Genomic DNA, 16780 nt, shown 5'->3' on the forward strand with positions numbered 1-16780 from the left:
CGTCAATCAATATGAGAAAAGCCGAATTGCGCGTCTCACTTCATTGTACGTTTGTCCATCAGAGGGCGAATAATGAATAATGAATCATAAATAGCAGTCAAACCAACCCAAACAAAAGGTCCAGCGGTCGCGTTGAAGGAGCCGCGAGGCTACAGCGAATCCCGGGCGCTGCGAGTGGCCTGTGATTGGCCTAAAAGCCGCCTACGGGGCTGCGATAAGATAAGCCCAGCAACCTTGAGAAATCCGCCTGCCAGAAACTGTATGGCAGTTGGCCTAAACAAAACATCTTCACCATTGTATTATTATTACTTCTCTATACTGAGCGCCTTTGGGCCTCATTTTGCCCGAGATCATTGATTACACCGGATGGCGCTTACGGAGAGAATATAGCAACAGGCTTCATCTCTTTTGTGGGCACTCTCGTCTTTCCTCTGCCCCAGCAACACATCTATCTGAGATACACTCTGCCCCATTTTGGCAGTATTTGTTTATTTTCAGCATTCAAGGCGCTTCTTTTCTTACGAATTCAGAGGATTAACCAGATTTTGTCGATACATCACCTTGTCGGATTGTTTACGGATTTTGCTATCAGGACCCTCAAGCACCCAAAAAAAAAAAACTTCAATATGACTGACGACGCCGTCACTGACGATATCGCCGTTGCTGAGACAGCCTCTCTCGACCAGAGTGAAAGCAGCCTTAAAAGACCTAGCCCTCATGATGAAGACGAGAACCCAGATAGCCAGGGAGAGTGGCAAACCGTCACCAGACCCAAGAAGAAGGCGAAGAAGGTGCCTCGTCCGGGCAAGGGAGGATACCCTGGCCTGAATTTTTCACCCAGCGCTCGGCTCCAGTCCATGCTCAGCCTTAACAACTTGCGCGACCTCATCACCTACATCTTTGCCGACGGTACCGGCCCCCAGTGGATCTCAGTCACTCACCGGCCGCAGTTCAGAAAGATTGTGGCCATCATGGTGCCTGGTCTCGAAGAGGCGCTCTTCAAGGCAGACGTTGACTACGCAAGTTTCAATGACCTCAGAGATGCGAATGTGGGCCGAGGCAGCCAGGGAAATGCGGATAAAGACGCTCACCCTTATGGCTCCCCAGACGCATACTATCCCCGCAAACTCGACAAGGACACGCTGCCAGAGCCACTGAAGCCGTTCGCCGACATGTTCCCCCATCTCTGGCCCGTCAAAACACCCGGTGACGACAAACATGGGAAAATGCACTCGCCTTTGGCCGCCTTCCTCACTGCCCCCGCGCCAAAGGAGAAGACTTCGCAGAAAGGGGGCGTGAAGCCCGCGAAAGAGCCCCATGGATGGAAGAATGAGAGGACGCGCATCACAGAGTTTCTAGCTTCTGCCGATGAACTAACGGACAATGGCTACGTCATTCATCCGGCTCTCCTTGCAGAAGGGCCACGACGAGACAACTTTGTCGCCCCAGAAGGATATGCCATCACAAGGGTAGACAAGCTGGAAGATGGCGATGTTCCCGAGACCGAAATCCAGCAGGGCAGCATTACGGCTGGCAGGGAGATCTTGGCGGTTGACTGCGAAATGTGCATGACGGGCGAGAGCGAGTTTTCGCTGACTCGCATCAGTCTCATCGACTGGGATGGAAATGTCGTGCTGGATGAGCTGGTGAAACCCGACAAGCCCATCACCGACTACGTGACGCGGTTTTCCGGCATCACGGAGGAGATGCTGGCACCCGTGACGACTACGCTCCGCGACATACAGGAGAAGCTCCTTGAACTTTTGACTCCACGCACCATTCTAGTGGGCCACTCCCTCGAATCCGACACCAAGGCTTTGCGGATTGCTCATCCTTTCATCGTTGACACTTCTATTATATACCCTCATCCTCGCGGCCCTCCGCTAAAGTCGTCGCTCAAATGGCTCGCTCAAAAGTACCTGTCGCGAGAAATCCAAAAAGGCGACGTTCTGGGCCACAACAGCATCGAAGACGCCAAAACTTGCCTGGACCTCGTGAAGCAGAAGTGTGAGAAGGGAAAGCTGTGGGGCTCGTCAGATGCGCAAGGGGAGAATCTGTTCCGCAGACTGGCACGCGCCGGAACAGCTTATAAAGCCCAGGGAGGAGACGCTGCTCTCGGCGGCGTCGAGGTTGGCAAGACCAGCGCTGCCGTTGACTGGGGTGACCCTTCCAAGGGTCTCGGGGCGGGAGCCACGCACCAGCTCGGGTGCAGGTCCGACGAGGACGTGACGACGAACGTCATCCGAGCTGTCCTCGGTGATGAAGATGGTGCAGTCATCCGGGGCGGCGGAGTGGACTTTGTCTGGGGCCGGATGCGCGAGCTGGAAGCCCTGCAGGGATGGTGGAATAAGAATGCCCCCGGCACGGACGTGGACGCCGGGTCCGAAGTCGTCGGGGTTGATGCTGCATCCGAGGGCTCCTCTCCCCTAGAGCAGGCCCTCGCCCGGCTCACGGAGCGCCTCGTTCGCATCTACGAGGCTCTTCCGCCTTGCACCGCCTTCATCATCTACAGCGGCTCTGGTGATCCGCGCAGGATGGCCCAGCTGCAGCACATGCACGCTCAGTGGCGCAAGGAGTACAACACGCCGGGCAAGAAGTGGGATGAACTGAGCGTCAAGTGGACGGACGTGGAGGAACAGGCGTTGAAGCGGGCCGTTCAGAAGGCGCGGTCAGGAGTCGGTTTTCTGAACGTTAAATAGAGCGAGCTTTTTCTACAATTTGGTATTGCTTAGATGCAGGGTGGGAAACTGCTGGAAAAGATGAAGCTGGCTGGATGATTACCAAGGTGCTATGACCTCTGCGTTTGTATATGGCTATTTACTTTATTCAGGGTTCACAGCGCCCCTTTTGGTTCTATTGCTTACAAGGTCCCCCCATATCTACATGGGTATCTACATGATGGCGATTAGGTTTACTTTTCCAACCAGATCCTCGTGTCGAGGCCGGGACCATGTATACATCCATCTATATCGTCTTTTCCCCATCTCAATGCTGTCGGACGTTTTAGTCCCAAAACTCCATGACGCCTCGTTTTGCAGACAACTGCCGCTGCTTCTTCCTCAGCACAACCCCGTGTATCATCTTCCGGTTCTCCTCGATGCCGGCATACGACGGCATCCAGGGCGTCGAGTCGGCAGGCGCCGGGCTCGCCCGAATCTGCCAGTAAATCTCCATGTAGTTGACCTCGTCATTCAGTATCACATGCAACGCGCGCTGCGTGTCCGCCCAGAACGGGCTCCTCTTGCTGCTGCTGCTGCTGCTGTTGTTGCTGTAGTTGTTCGTCGCCGCCTTTCGGTGCATGACGGAGATGCCGGCGCCGAGGATGGGCTTGGGGAAGTGGCGGCTGAGCTCGGCGCTGGTTTCGGAGATGTGGCCCGTGTTGGTGACGCGTCCTCGCATGGGCTTGCCGCCGAGGTTTTTGCCCGTGAGGCCTTGGAGGGTGTCGATGACGAGGGATTCGAAGTCGATGATGGGTCTTGCGCGGGTGGTTGGGCGGGCGTGGACGTGGAGGGGGATGACTTCGGCGTACCAGATGACGCCGCCGCCTTCTTTCTTGGACATTCTGATGACGGTGATGAAGAGGGCGGCGTATTGTTTGGAGTCTTGGAGGTGGGAGAAGACGATGATTCTGTGCTGGGTGCTTCGCACGCGCATGTCGTGTTCTACGCGGACGCAGCTCAGGTGTGCTTGGAAGTCAAAGTTTTCCGTCGAGTCTTGGTAGCCTGGGTCCGATCGCCGGTCGTTTGTCCACTCTATCCGCACGGGCATGTCGAATGTCAGGAGGAGAGAGTAGCCCTCCTCGAGCCAGGCGTCGTAGAAGCCCGTGGCGGCGTCGGCTTGGACGAGCGATTTGCAGTAAAAGCAGAGATTCTCCCTGGGATTGTGCTCGATCATGGCGGTGGCGATGAGTACCGGGCGTCGAGGACGTTCCAGGCGACGGTAGCAGCCGAGTCCCTGCGTCCAAGTGACGGGGATTCCGACTCGTTGGCTGCCCCAGGGATCGATGTGATTATGCACTACATCGAGCACGACAATCCTCCCGTCGCACGTGTAAACCGAAGGCAGCGTCATGGAGAGTCCCGCGTTGGTAATCGTATACGGCTGAACCGTCGTGTCAGGATCCCCTCGGAAGCTGGCAAAGTCGGCCGAATCCGCAAACGACCGCGGACTCGGGGCGAGGAAGCTGTGCCAGCCAACGGGGGCGTCGATGTAGCACCAGCAGAAGATGGACTGGTCGTTGTACGCCTTGATAATCTCCTCCTGGAGCCGCAGGAACGCCTTCCAGCCCTCGCCGTAGAGCAGAGGCAGGTTGATGCCAAAGAGCCCCAACAGGCAGTACGCCATGTCTTCGGGCCGCGTCGTCTGCCTCCTCGACGCCCACGACATGCGCTTCGCAACACTCGCGGCGTGCGGGATCTGCTTCGGCTCTCTGAGAAACTTCTCTTCGATGCCCGTGATGTCGGCCAGCAACCCCAACAGCCCCAGCTTGGTCCCGAGCCGCTCCCACGGCTCGGCGAAGAAGATGACGTCCCTCGGCGCGAGAAGCTCCTGAAGCGTCCATCCCCTCGTAAACCACCGACTATCCTGCAGCTGATCACGCAACTGCCATGGTTCCGCGTCAACCGGCTTCGTCCAACACACGTCCTCGAGATGAACATAACAAACCGCCGCCCGGCTATAATACGCAAACATGGAGTTGATATTCTCGGAAAGCTCCGCGCTGCTCGTCTTATCGATGCAATTCGTATCAACCCACAGATAATCCAGGCCATCCAGCTCAGCCTGGCGCGTCGCATTCAGAATCTTGCGAAACCCAGCCTTGTGCGTCGGCCGCGGCGTCTTCACCCACTCCTGCAGCGTCACCTCTTCGGCGCCCCAAGTGTGCGACAGGATGGCGTACGGCGGCATCTCGTTGCCGACATGTTCCTCCAGCTTCAGGTTGTGCACGTTGATCAGCTTCATCTGGAAACCGCGGCCAAGCCCCGATTCCCGAGTCCTCTCGCTTACTCTCTAGGTTTTCATGAGACTTTTTATCATTTGTGACATGTATGTACAATGTAAGAGGGGCTGGGAAAGAAAAGAAGCTTGACTTGCTTGACTGGGGTCCAAAAAGCGGCTTTAAATCGCCTTGCTTGGATACCTATTTTGGGCAGGTCAGCTGGTGCACTTATACGTCCAATAAGTTATTTCAAATCTAGTAAAGCGAGCGAGAAGACGAAAAGGGAAAAATTGGCTGAAACACATTTGATGAGAATTGCTCAGTTGGTTGGCGGCAATTTGCTTCACCGCAAGTTCACAGCCATCGGCCTTCTTCCTAAAAGTAAACGTGTTTCCATGACTACGCACGACTCGTTATTCAAGACAAAACAGCAAACAGAACCTCACATCTCAACTGCCAACAAGCATAATCATCCTCAACAAGATCAACTTATATCTGGCCAGGTTGCATCCACCACGGCCTACTATTAATTACACGTTCATCTTCCCCTTCCTCCAGGCCATTCAAGTAACGCTCATGATCCTATCCACACATACGCATATAGATAGCCCACTCCCAAAATCCATCCCTTGCATCCCAAAAGACAAGTAAAGGGGAAAAAAAACCATCCCGCCCCTCTCTCTTACAATACCGAATTGGAAAAAAAAGGAGGGTAAGGGAAAGAAAACGCCAGCTACCATAAAAGCACCACCCCTTAATCAGATCCCGAAACTATTTTTCTGTATCAACCTTGGCCATTTGACAAAAAGGAAAAAGAGGAAATGAGGAAAAAGGAAATGAGAAATAGGGATTAATCCCGTCGTTCCATCCCGCTAAGCTTTCGTGTATCTCGCTGGGACATGTCCATATGACTCTATACCGATAGGAAAGATTAAATTAAACCAAGGAGGGTAGTAAGGAAATTGAAGCCATGAAAGAGAAAGAACAGAGAAAAAATGAAAAGGAGGAAAAGAGGAAATACTGAAATAAAAAGCAGCCAGACACGCTAAAGCTTGCTAAAGCGGGATGAATCGCTGTTGTTGAGCCGTTCATAACCTTGCAGACGATTGAACCAATCATTATTACAAGTTTGCTTCTTTTTCATTCTCTCCTTCTTTTCTCGCATTCGGGACTGGTTTGTCCACATGGGTCGCCCATAGCAGGCCCTGTCTCTTGGGATCAAATCTCTTTCCCGGAATGCGAATGTGCATCGTCTACGACAGACGCAGCAGTGCTGAGCATGCCATCGTCGGCATGGTGCGGATCAATTCGGCTGATACTGTGTTGAGAAACTGTTCCGAACCCGGCCGCATCGTCATCGTGTGCTGCCGAGTCTATGTTTCTCAGGTCTGGAAAGTCGAGCGACGATTTTGAAGAAGGTCGTTGATCTGAGCGGCGGTCTGAGCCTCTCCGCTCAAACGGGAGGCGCGGCAGCAACGATACACCGCCGTGCTGTGCACTCGACTCGGTCTGGAACGTTCGCAGCGATTCGCGGCTACCGGGACGCATCGACTCAGACTCTATCGTGACAAGAGGCGTGATCTGGATGTTGTGGTCCAGCTGGGCCGAGTGTCTCTTAGAACTCTTTCGCGGAATGACTGGCGCATCAAGGTCCACCTCAGACAAGTCTTCTTCGCTGACACCATCGCTGTCCAATCCATCCCCGGCCCCCTTGGAACCCAAAGCCGTGGCCGATCGAGATATCCGCCCCCTAGGGAGTCTATCCGTTACCGGGCTGTCAGGCTCCTCCTCGTCAGAGTCATGCGGGTCGCCATTGTCAGTCAGCAGCTCGCCTTCGCGGCGCTTCGGCCTCTTGATTTGAGGCTCATCGTCATCGTCGGAATCGATAGGGCCGTTTCTAATAACGCCCATGGCGACTGGAATGCCCTCTGGCGGCGTCTCGTCGCCAAAGCCTCCATTCCGAACCATGTTCGGCGGCATCCGGGCGCTTCGAACAACTTCAAAGCCCTTGCCCTTCTCTTTGGTCTTGCCGCCAAATATCAGGCTGCGGAACCATCCAGCAGCCGTCGCCGCTGGGCCAGTCGGGTCCGCAGGGCCAGTTCCCAGCTTCCTACCGGGGCCCTCTGAGTTGAGCGCAGGACCCCGAACACCATAGTAAAAGTCAACCTCGCGGGTTGAGTAGTCAGGTCGGTTCGCCGGGATGCTTATAGAAAGATTATTGTTGCCGTGTCCGGGTGCCGGAGTAGCTCCTCGTGAAATTTCTGCCACCCCATCCGGAGATTCAGGGGCCAATCCTCCGGCCTGAGGAACAGGTTCAATGACGAGTGAGTCGCGCTGGCCGTCGAACTGTCCGGAATCACCAGTCATCTCGCGGCGCCGCCGTGGGGGGCGATAGTATGGATCAGAGGCTTCCATGACCACTCCAGGCGGCCCCTGGCGAGCAGCAGATGGTGACGCAAGAAACGAAAAGGTGCTGGCCTCGCCGGGCGTTCCCGGTATGTACGAACTGGCAGTATCGGCATTACGGTGGATGGCCGAATACATACTGTCGAGAGCCGAGCTGCTTCGGTGCCGGTGGTGGGTAATGACACCACTGAGACTGGCCACGGAACCGCTGCGGACTCTACCACTGGGCATCACGTAGCCAGACTTGCCACTATCATCGGCATCCAGCATGGCTGCGGTGGACAGCTGGCTGGCCCGAGATGGTCCTTGGCTGTGGTGGTTGACTCTCCTGGACAGCTGCCTCATGCCAAAGATCTTGGAGAGGCCACCTCTGGTCAAGCCAGTGATGTCATCCCCGCCGGCACCGAACAATCTCGCAATTACTTCGATGATGGTCTGCACGGCACCAAGGAAGAAGCCGAGAGAAAGCACACAGGCATGGAGCAGCAAAATGGCATATCCAATCCAACCCTTTGGGCCTTCCGTAACGCCCAAGCTGGGGACAAAGGTGACCATGAGCATGATGATCATCAACCGTAGAACTGCAAAGAGGCTGTGATAGATATTCATCGAGGTAGCTCTCTGATAGGGCCGGAATGCGTAGATCATGAGGATTTGGATGACCTCGCAAATGGCCAGAAGCACGACTTGGGCAACACCGCTCGGCTGAACGGCACCGATGGCAACGCCTCTGATGACGTTGAGCAGGATCGGGATGAGAGCAAACGCAGCGACCTCGTCGGCGTATGTGTTATATAGAGGGCCATACCGTAGGACGGTGGGCAGGTCATCAAACAGAACCGACTTGGGCCGCGTAGTAATGATGAGCCAAAGCAGATAGGCCGCAAAGCCAATAACTACGGCCAGTGTCAGCGCAGCCAAGGCAACGGTCCAGCCCGGCGACTGGCCGGAGACGACAAATTGGAAGCACGACAGTGCCACGATTGGGGTCAGCATGAAATTGAAGACAATGCGCACCACGTTGCCAATGACAAACGGGATATTCTTCGCCCGCAGGTCCTCCTCGGTAGTCTTCCTGATCTTGCGGAAGATCCACTGGAGGGCAAAGCCAAGCTGGATGAGGACGATGACGGAGGCAATTATGACACAGAGCCACACCATCATGCCCGGCCACACGTCCTCAGCCTCGGACATGCCAATGAGCTGCGCCATCTTCTGCAGCCCGTATGCCGTGCCATTTTTGGTCACGTAGATTCCATCCACCACATTCTGCCACGGGTCGGCATGAGCGACAAAGCTCTCGTTGAACATGAGGGATGACCACCCAACTTGGCTCACGACGGGTTGGAAGAAGCCCGGGTAGTCGAGCGTCAAGGCACCAGTCAGGACGATGAACTGAATGTATTGCAGACAGTCACTAAACCCGGGAGTGACGAGCCTTAGCAAATCAGCGTCTCGGCCATAGTTGGATGTCCAGTGGAAGACGTTGGTGGTGCCCCAGGGGCTCCATATCCCGGCAAACGGGACGGCGAAGCCGGCAAAGAGCAGGACCAGAAGGGGCATGAACTTGAGCACCCATGAGAGGCTACCCAGGTCGGGGGTGACGACTGCGGAAATGCAGCCAATGTTGGTAGCGGCCTTGTCGCCATTGATGACGAGAAAGGTAAGGGAGAAGGAGCTGAAGGCGTATGACGAGAAAAAGTCATGGGACAGATTGACTGATGGAAGTCCATAGGGGAGGTCGCTACACGATCAAGGCATATGTTTAGTCAGTATCGCATTGACAGGGCGTGAGTGGTCACACTATGCTGCAACCCAGCAAGGATGAGAGTGCCTTTAGGAGACCAGCTGGTGGGGGGTTGAGGGAGGGGCGATGATGATGGGATGATGAGATGACAGGCGACTTACACATTGCCGAACGTCGGTGCCAGCGGACATGTCCCATTGACGAGACCGGCCGCGCAGAAATCGGAGCCGTCATTCCACGGCTCGTACGTCAAGACGTTGACTCTCCGGATCAGCGTCGTAGCAAGAGTATCGATGTAGGGCGTCTGCTCGATCTTGCCGTTGGTCTCCTTGGGATCGGTCCAATACGGGTCATTCGGTGGGGGAAGCGACCCCGAATTCTGCGAGCCCGTCACATTCCCCCATACAATAACACGGAGATTGTTGTTGGGCGTCTTGGTGTCGAAGGAGGCGTCGACATAGAGAGGCTCCCACTGCAGCAGGGGAGGATTGTTCAAGCGGTACGAGTCGGGGAGGCAGTTTTCGAACTCGACCAGGACGGCGGCGGCCGGCGTCGCGACGAGGGCGAGCGTGAGCAATGTGAGGACGAGCCACGCCGGTCGTGCGAAGATGCTCCATTTCGTCCGCGCGCTGATGACGCAGCCTTGTTTGGCGCTCCCCTCCATGAGTTCGGATTCCCGCAGCCGCAAGGTCGAGCGAGAGTCAACGGCTGCTTGCGGCGATGCTGGGCGATGCTGGCCCTTTGCTGAGTCCGCGGCCAATGTGCGCGGCTCATGGCGGTCGCAGCCGGTGTCGCGGTGACTGTTGTGGTTGTTGTCGCAACTACGGCGATCAGATGGATGCATCGTGGGCATCGAAAGCCAGGGGGCCATCTCTGCAGGCTTTCATTCAGACGTCGCGCATCTTCAGCGGCAGGGCAACAAAATCAGCCAAACGGTAGCGAAAGCGAGCAGAAGGGCTGTGCGAGCGAGCGCAAGGGTAAAACGAGGGACTGTAGGTTAGAAAATGGCAGGAAAGTGGAAGGTCTGGATGTGCAAAAGAAAAAAGGCAGAGAGAAAAAAAAATCGGGAGAGATCAAATGTTGGACGGCGCAGACGATGGTCTGGGAGCTGGGAAAAGCTAGGGTGGAGTGGGAAGAGTGGCAGTGTCGTGCGCGTCTGAGTGCGCTGGAGTTCTAGGCGAGGCGGCGCCTACAGCAGTGAGCATGTACCAGCACAAGCTCAGTTGGTCGCCTGGAAGCGTCGCCGAGTTGACCCTAGCGAACAGCTGTGGGAGCTCAAGTTGGAGCCCTGTAGCGAGGCGAGGGTTCCATGTTACGTCTTCAATCTTCAAGATCCATCAATTTCTTCTTCCCATTGACTCTTTTAGCCGGTGTTGCCATGCAAGTTTCTCAACCATTCTGCAGTGCTCTGTACCCTCGACACCTATTTTTCCACAAACAAGGACACAGCCCGTGCATACTAAGGGATTGCAGCGTCCAGATTCGTATCCCGCCGGCGCTACATGTCCCGACCTACTCTCACTGCCAGTGTCTTGGGCGCTTTTACTCCAGGTAGCGGTACTTGTCTGTTCTAACATGGATCTCCCAAAAAGAGGCGCCCGCCGGTCGGAGCAAACAGTGGCAGTGCACCTGCTGTGGCGCCCACGGCCTGAAACGACTGACCCGTCCATGCTATAAGTAAGCTCCAGCATTATTACGAGCTCCTGTTCCAACCAGTGCCGGCCCCGTCTGGGCATCCATTGTTATCTCACGATGGCTTCATTGCCAACATGCCCTGCCCAGTGTCAATAGGCGGCAACGTATGTAACGCGTATATAATATGTAATGTATACAACACACTGGAGTTCTTGGTAAAGGGTATCAAGTGCCTTCTCTTTCTCCCCACCGCCCCATTACCGGCTGCGGGCTGAAAATAGCCCTGCATACGGAGTGCCGGCCGCGCTGGAGCTTCGTATACCTGTATCCATTCCTCCTGCACGTATGACTTTCTTTCTCCGACGTGCTCATGCAAGAAACATTTGCAAGCTTATCGCCGCACGGGAGTGCTAATTCTAGAAACCTATACATGGCCATTACAAGTACATGACTGCTGCGCACTAGCACCGGACTGCCATCATGATGCTCCTCCTTCTTCCCACCGAGGGCCCCCCGTTCTCAGATCTGCTTACAAGGCAAGGCAATACGAGGTCTGGATGCAGGTGATTTGTGAATCATGTTTGACAGGCGGGAGAGAAGAAGAAAAAAGTGGTGACGTTGACTTGGTGGATCTATCTCTGGGCCTTTGATCTTTTCATGCTTGCTTGAGTTCCTACTCGTAAGGCTCCATGTCCGATTCCAACACCACAAAAAACGGCAGCAATGGTAAGCACGAGAAGGCATTCGCACATGATATAGCACACATCATGTTATATTTTTGCTTTCTCACCCATCTCACTTACTAAGTGTGCAACCAGACACCCAACATCCAAGTAAGCGTAACCGAAAAAAAAAAGAAACATCCATCAATCAATCAGCTTTTTCCCTGCTTGGCGTCGATCCTCACACCCAAATCATCAGCAGATACGAAGTGCCCTGCTCCAACTGGCTGCCCGGGGGGTCCCTCCCGCCTAGTCGCCATCCATCCTAGCCGGGCCTCGTCCCAACCGCTAGGACTGCTCGTGCCTATTTATAAACCGATCCAGGGCCAGCCATGGCCGCAGCCCCTATTGCCGCTGATGATTGGACATTTATCGAATGGATCAATGTTTATGTGGTGTAGCACTGCAAGTTGTGTGTGTGTATGTGTTGTGCGTGTTAGTGGAGGTGCTTCGCACACAGGTACAGGTACCTCGCTCTGGCTTCGGGTACGTGAACCCGTTCAACACGCACATCGAGCTTGCAAGTACCATAACCTTGCCCAAGTCGGAACAGTACGGCCTGGTACGATACGAACCAGCCATCGTCAACTCAACTTAGACTCAAAGCGGCCTCAAAATCCCTCTCGTCACACAATCAACTCCAATCCTCTCAAATACACGCATACTTCGTCATGTCCCTCATGCCACCACGTCACAACCCAGAAAGTCCGTTTCCGCCCTCGCGCAATCCGCGTATACGAGCCAATGCAGCTCCCCCCCCCCCCCCCCCCCCCCAAAGTCCATGCATGTACATGTACAGGTACAGGTACATCCACACCCCCGAGCATGGGGACCCTCACGAGATCGCCCTCCACAAAGATTTCTCGTACTCCGTGTACGATGATACGAAGTTTCAAGGGAGTTAAACACCGTTGCCGACGATTTCGATCGAATCTTATACCCCAATCAAGATCAACCCCTCTGCAAGGCCACCAAATTGTTCCCAGAAGAGACATCTTCCAGCTCTGTCAAATACGCAGCTCCGTCAAATACGCAGCATCACAAATAGCGAAACCTGATGTTGATGCTCCCCCCCGTCATGCCACATTTACTTGCTGAAAACCCGCAGGAGATTTCGGAAACCCAACATAACCCCCCCTGTATCTTTCTACAGCAGGCCTGCCTGCGTTGCCGGTCCGGCATCACCGTACAGACTCCGATCCACCTGTTACCATGAAATGCCAAATCTTCCATGACGTTTTACTAATCGGTACAACCCACTTCTCACCTCGAATGTACTTCCCAAGATTCGCTTTGGCCAAACATCGCCCGGGTCTCCCGGCCGTAGCTTCATGTTGCTCAGAGCTTTATTCTTTTAAGCTCCGCATATAGCACAAGCTCGGCAATCAGCTATTTTCCTGCCGAGGCGGTAATTTGGCTGCCTTGGTGGAAAGCAGCAAGTGCTGGTATCATGGCAAATTACCAACGTTCCTACGTCTGTACTCTACGACATCATTATTAGATTAGACACTGTATTGACTAGATAGCTCGTTAAACCGTAGGTGTTGTACTAGCCCTTTGTTGAAATGTCCTTCAAAATCTTCTCCCAAGCAAATTACACATATGAGCATTGTTGCTCATCATCCTACTTCAACCAATAGCCCTGATCTAGCTACCAACGCTCACAGTATCGGGGTGCAGTCAACGACCCATCCCCTTGCCTTTTGCTGCCGATCGTAGCTTATATTCCACCTCAACAGGCTGATTCTGTGTTTGTTTCCATGATTCCACAACACTGTGGAGACGTTGTTCCAGCTCGGTAACCTCTTCCATGCTTTGGAACTCTACTGCGTGTCCCCGGTTACCTGGCAAGGTGCCATAGTCTAGCAAAAGGGCTCGTCTCACCAATGACCTGACTTTTCTCTTCGACGGCCTGAGTGAAATGGAAGCGTTCCGCATTGTCAAGTGACTAGCAACCACCTCGAGAGGAAGTCGTTGAGATGAGATTCGCCTCGCAATGCCATGTCTCGCTTGTGAGCGTCGCCGCTCGATAAGATAAAGTCTCGGGTCGCCTGTGTTGTCATTTTCATTATCAGGGGGGGTGACATCCCGTGGTTCATAGCGAACCAAGGCAGTCGTTGAGATATCGGGCGTCTGAACCATTGAGACACCGTCACCCGCACTTGGATCACCTTGGCCTGTATTTGACGCTGGTGTGATACTGAGGGGTAGAGCTCTCATAAAGGGTGTCTGCAGAAAGGGGGAATGCCGGTCCGGCTCATGCAAGAAAAGATGCGGCTGTGAGACATCATCTCGGGTTTCCTGCCGTGATGCCAGTCCAATCTCTTGTGTCAAATTTTGATCCATGTCTCTCTGGCGACTCAACCCATGTACCCTTCGGGGGTGCAGCTGAGGATAGTTCATTCCTATATCTGCATTAGACCTAGGAGTACCTACCGATCCCACTTGTTGAGTAGTCCGTCCAAGCACCGCTGGTCGTTGGATGCGGGTTTGCCCTGGTAAAGTAAAAGGTATTACCCTGCCACTTTCCGGAGCCCTGAGCCGTGATCGTGTATTTGCAATATTTCCTGCGGGAAGGTCTCTTTGCGAAGTCCTGAGTGGGGGTCTGAAAGGAGAATTGAACGGTCTCGCGTTTCGCAAATTACCAGACGCAGGAGGCGTGGGCCATTCCGTCATACTTCTCGACTGATGCGGGGAGCCAAATCCCAGGGGCTCAGGCTCGAAGGACGGCAGAGTAGGATTAAGAGACGTTCGTTGAAATATTTGACCCGTCTGATTGGTAGCAACAATGGTCTGCGTGTGGTGATTTGGTTCTGGTATATCTGATCCAGCACTTAAAGTATCAGATTCCGACTCTGCTTGGCCATTCATCGCATTTAACGTGGAATCAGTCAAAGGTTGTAGAGGTATGCGGCCAGGGAACTTCGTAGGCGATGTTGATGTCACAGAAGCTGGTTGGGTTCTCTCGGTAGCCGTCTCATCCGTCGCTATTTGGAAAGTTGCATTCTTGCTCGAGAGGAGATATCTTTCGATATTCTCCGATACAGAAGTGTTAGGAATTCGTAAGCTCCCGCTGGTCCGTTTGTTAGAGGGAATTGTGGCTGTCATAAGCGACTGTGGCACCCGTATCTCAACTCTATCCGCCCCGCCGTCCTCGTCAGTAGAGTTGCTGTTGGTTCGGAACATGTTTACAGTTTTCCATGTCCTCAATCTTGCCAACGAAGTTGCGCCTTGAGTGCAAGACTGTTCGGACAATAGTGTAGGCACACTCTCTTGATTGCCTGGTTCATCTCTTGTTGTTCGTAGGAGCGCGGTTAGTTGCTCTGCGCTGTGTATCGATTGAATATTCGAGCAGGAGTCTGGAGTCGGAGGATCTGGCATACGGTGGATCTCCCAGTATGACAGGATACCCTGCCTTTCAATTATATCCTCTGTTGATGCCCTTATCTCCTTCTCACGCCCCAAGAACCTTTGTGTTGAAACTGGGCGATTGATGGGTCCTTGGGAGTATACCTTTTGACAAAGTCCCTCAAAACAGGCCGTGATGGTGTCTTCGTTCACGAATACAACTTCATCCTTAAGCGGTGTCAGATTTACATCGTAGCTGTTAGGAGGACACCGAATATTGAGCTGTACAAAAGGATTAGGTATGCTAGCACAAGGCTCTCCAGTGCCAGCAGCCCGGTTCAGATATGGCTTATAAATGGCCATGATCTTCTTGGCCATGGGGTCCAGAGATGAGATGGGCCTTGAGTCGATGGATAAATAAATCCCTTTTCCCTTGACAGCTTGGGCATCAAATACGGGTTTTGGGATGAGAGCTTCCAATATGAAATCTTCGGGGAGCTGCTGGCCGAGCTGGGGGGCTGTCGTTTGGTCACACCCTGAGTTGCGAGACACATGGATGCAATTATTGGCCAAAGTAGTTCCAAATATCTGTAGAGCTGCCTCCTTGACTCCTGCGGCACAAACTGGGGCGTATGACCAGCAGTGGGTAGCTTCTCCAAGAACCTTGAATGATAGTCTAAGGTCGGGTCGAGCTAGGGCGCAAGCTTTCAAGAGATCTTTTGTAGATTGTATGTATCTGGCGCTATTCGTCAAAGAATACTGCTTTCTAGCGGGCAGAGTTTCGAAAAGCTTGGTGATCTGAACGGTTGTACCAACAGGAGCCGATACTGGCTGTCTGTTGTCAACACCTCCGGCGTTTTGCTTGAGCTGCAAACGTGTCGCCACAACATCCTCGGCCGTTCGGGTTGTAACAGTGATGGTACCGAGAGAATTCATGGCCGCAAGCGCCTCGCCGCGAAAGCCCAGCGTCTCCCTGGCCCTCGAACCAAGCTCTTTGAAAGCTCTCAACTTGCTGGTATGAGCACGTTTGCCAAGAGCATCGAAATCTTCAATATCAATTCCTTGGCCATCGTCACGGACTCGTATCGTATCGAGATAATTGGGTGAGATTGCGATTTCAACAAAGCTAGCTCCCGCGTCGATGGCATTGTCCAGGAGCTCCTTGACCACGTCGCAAGGCTTGGTGATGACGACCGAGGAGCCAAGAAAGCGGACAGTCGATTGAGGCAGAGCTGAGATTGGCATTGTAAAAACTGTAATTAACACGGCATAATAGGTATCTGGATAACGGTATTATCACTTGGGGATTTCACGATATTGCGGTACGGGATGATGAAGAGGGCTTGCGCTGAAATGAAGCCAATTGGAGCAAAATGCCTCCAAGGCTGCCATTAAATGAGCGTCTGCTATCTATAGAGCAAGTACATACTGAAGCTTTCATTCATCACTCCTTCCGACATTGACTCGGTGAATCAAGACGGGAATCAATGCAAAAAGGAAGCTGCGATTTCCTGTCTGTTGTTAGTACTGAGGTCAGTACTAGTAGTAGTCGCTACCTCAGCCAATTTCGACAATAGCACATGGGAAAGAGGCTCCAAGACCCGCAGGATACCGTAAGGTTTTGTAGCTGCTTCGTAATCGCGCCACGCAGAAACGACCTTGGCCAAAAGTCACCGCGCCGGTCACCTGCCAGCCAGTTCCTGCAGACCAAAGTGACGTTTCCGCCGCCGCGCAAAGTACCAGCTACCGCTCCCAGCACCTTAGTACCCCGCCGCCGTGCCTGTAGCCCCGCCGCATTCATCTGATCAGTCAGCTAGCCGAAGCTGAGCTCCCATCGCATGTCTATTTGTTTCTGATCTGATCTTTACCTCGAACATCATACAAAAACACTCTTGGATAAGCATACTAGTACCTACTATAGTAACCCCAAACATATCCCCCTTTAGCATCTTTCTCTCTTTTTCCCAACGTCGCTTTTCTACC

General features: G+C 53.6%; 4 protein-coding genes across 4 annotated transcripts; 1 reads left to right on the forward strand and 3 right to left on the reverse strand.

Annotated features, from left to right (window-relative positions):
• Positions 1 to 626: 626 nt before the first annotated feature.
• Positions 627 to 2699, forward strand: Triagg1_8808 (uncharacterized protein; the record flags this gene model as incomplete). The annotated part of the gene is made up of 1 exon (XM_062903696.1): positions 627 to 2699. One exon carries the CDS (start codon positions 627 to 629, stop codon positions 2697 to 2699), a length of 2073 nt encoding a protein of 690 aa, XP_062752280.1.
• A 304-nt stretch (positions 2700 to 3003) lies between these two features.
• On the reverse strand, positions 3004 to 4962 carry Triagg1_8809 (uncharacterized protein; the record flags this gene model as incomplete). The annotated part of the gene is made up of 1 exon (XM_062903697.1): positions 3004 to 4962. The coding sequence occupies one exon, from the start codon at positions 4960 to 4962 to the stop codon at positions 3004 to 3006; it is 1959 nt and encodes a 652-aa protein (XP_062752281.1).
• A 1195-nt stretch (positions 4963 to 6157) lies between these two features.
• On the reverse strand, positions 6158 to 9963 carry Triagg1_8810 (uncharacterized protein; the record flags this gene model as incomplete). The annotated part of the gene is made up of 2 exons (XM_062903698.1): positions 6158 to 9089; positions 9254 to 9963. 2 exons carry the CDS (start codon positions 9961 to 9963, stop codon positions 6158 to 6160), a joined length of 3642 nt encoding a protein of 1213 aa, XP_062752282.1.
• Positions 9964 to 13129: 3166 nt separating this feature from the next.
• On the reverse strand, positions 13130 to 16042 carry Triagg1_8811 (uncharacterized protein; the record flags this gene model as incomplete). The annotated part of the gene is made up of 1 exon (XM_062903699.1): positions 13130 to 16042. One exon carries the CDS (start codon positions 16040 to 16042, stop codon positions 13130 to 13132), a length of 2913 nt encoding a protein of 970 aa, XP_062752283.1.
• Positions 16043 to 16780: the final 738 nt, after the last annotated feature.

This window comes from Trichoderma aggressivum (genome assembly GCF_033847375.1).
Source record: "Trichoderma aggressivum f. europaeum strain CBS 100526 chromosome Unknown scaffold_045, whole genome shotgun sequence".
Taxonomy (NCBI): domain Eukaryota; kingdom Fungi; phylum Ascomycota; class Sordariomycetes; order Hypocreales; family Hypocreaceae; genus Trichoderma; species Trichoderma aggressivum.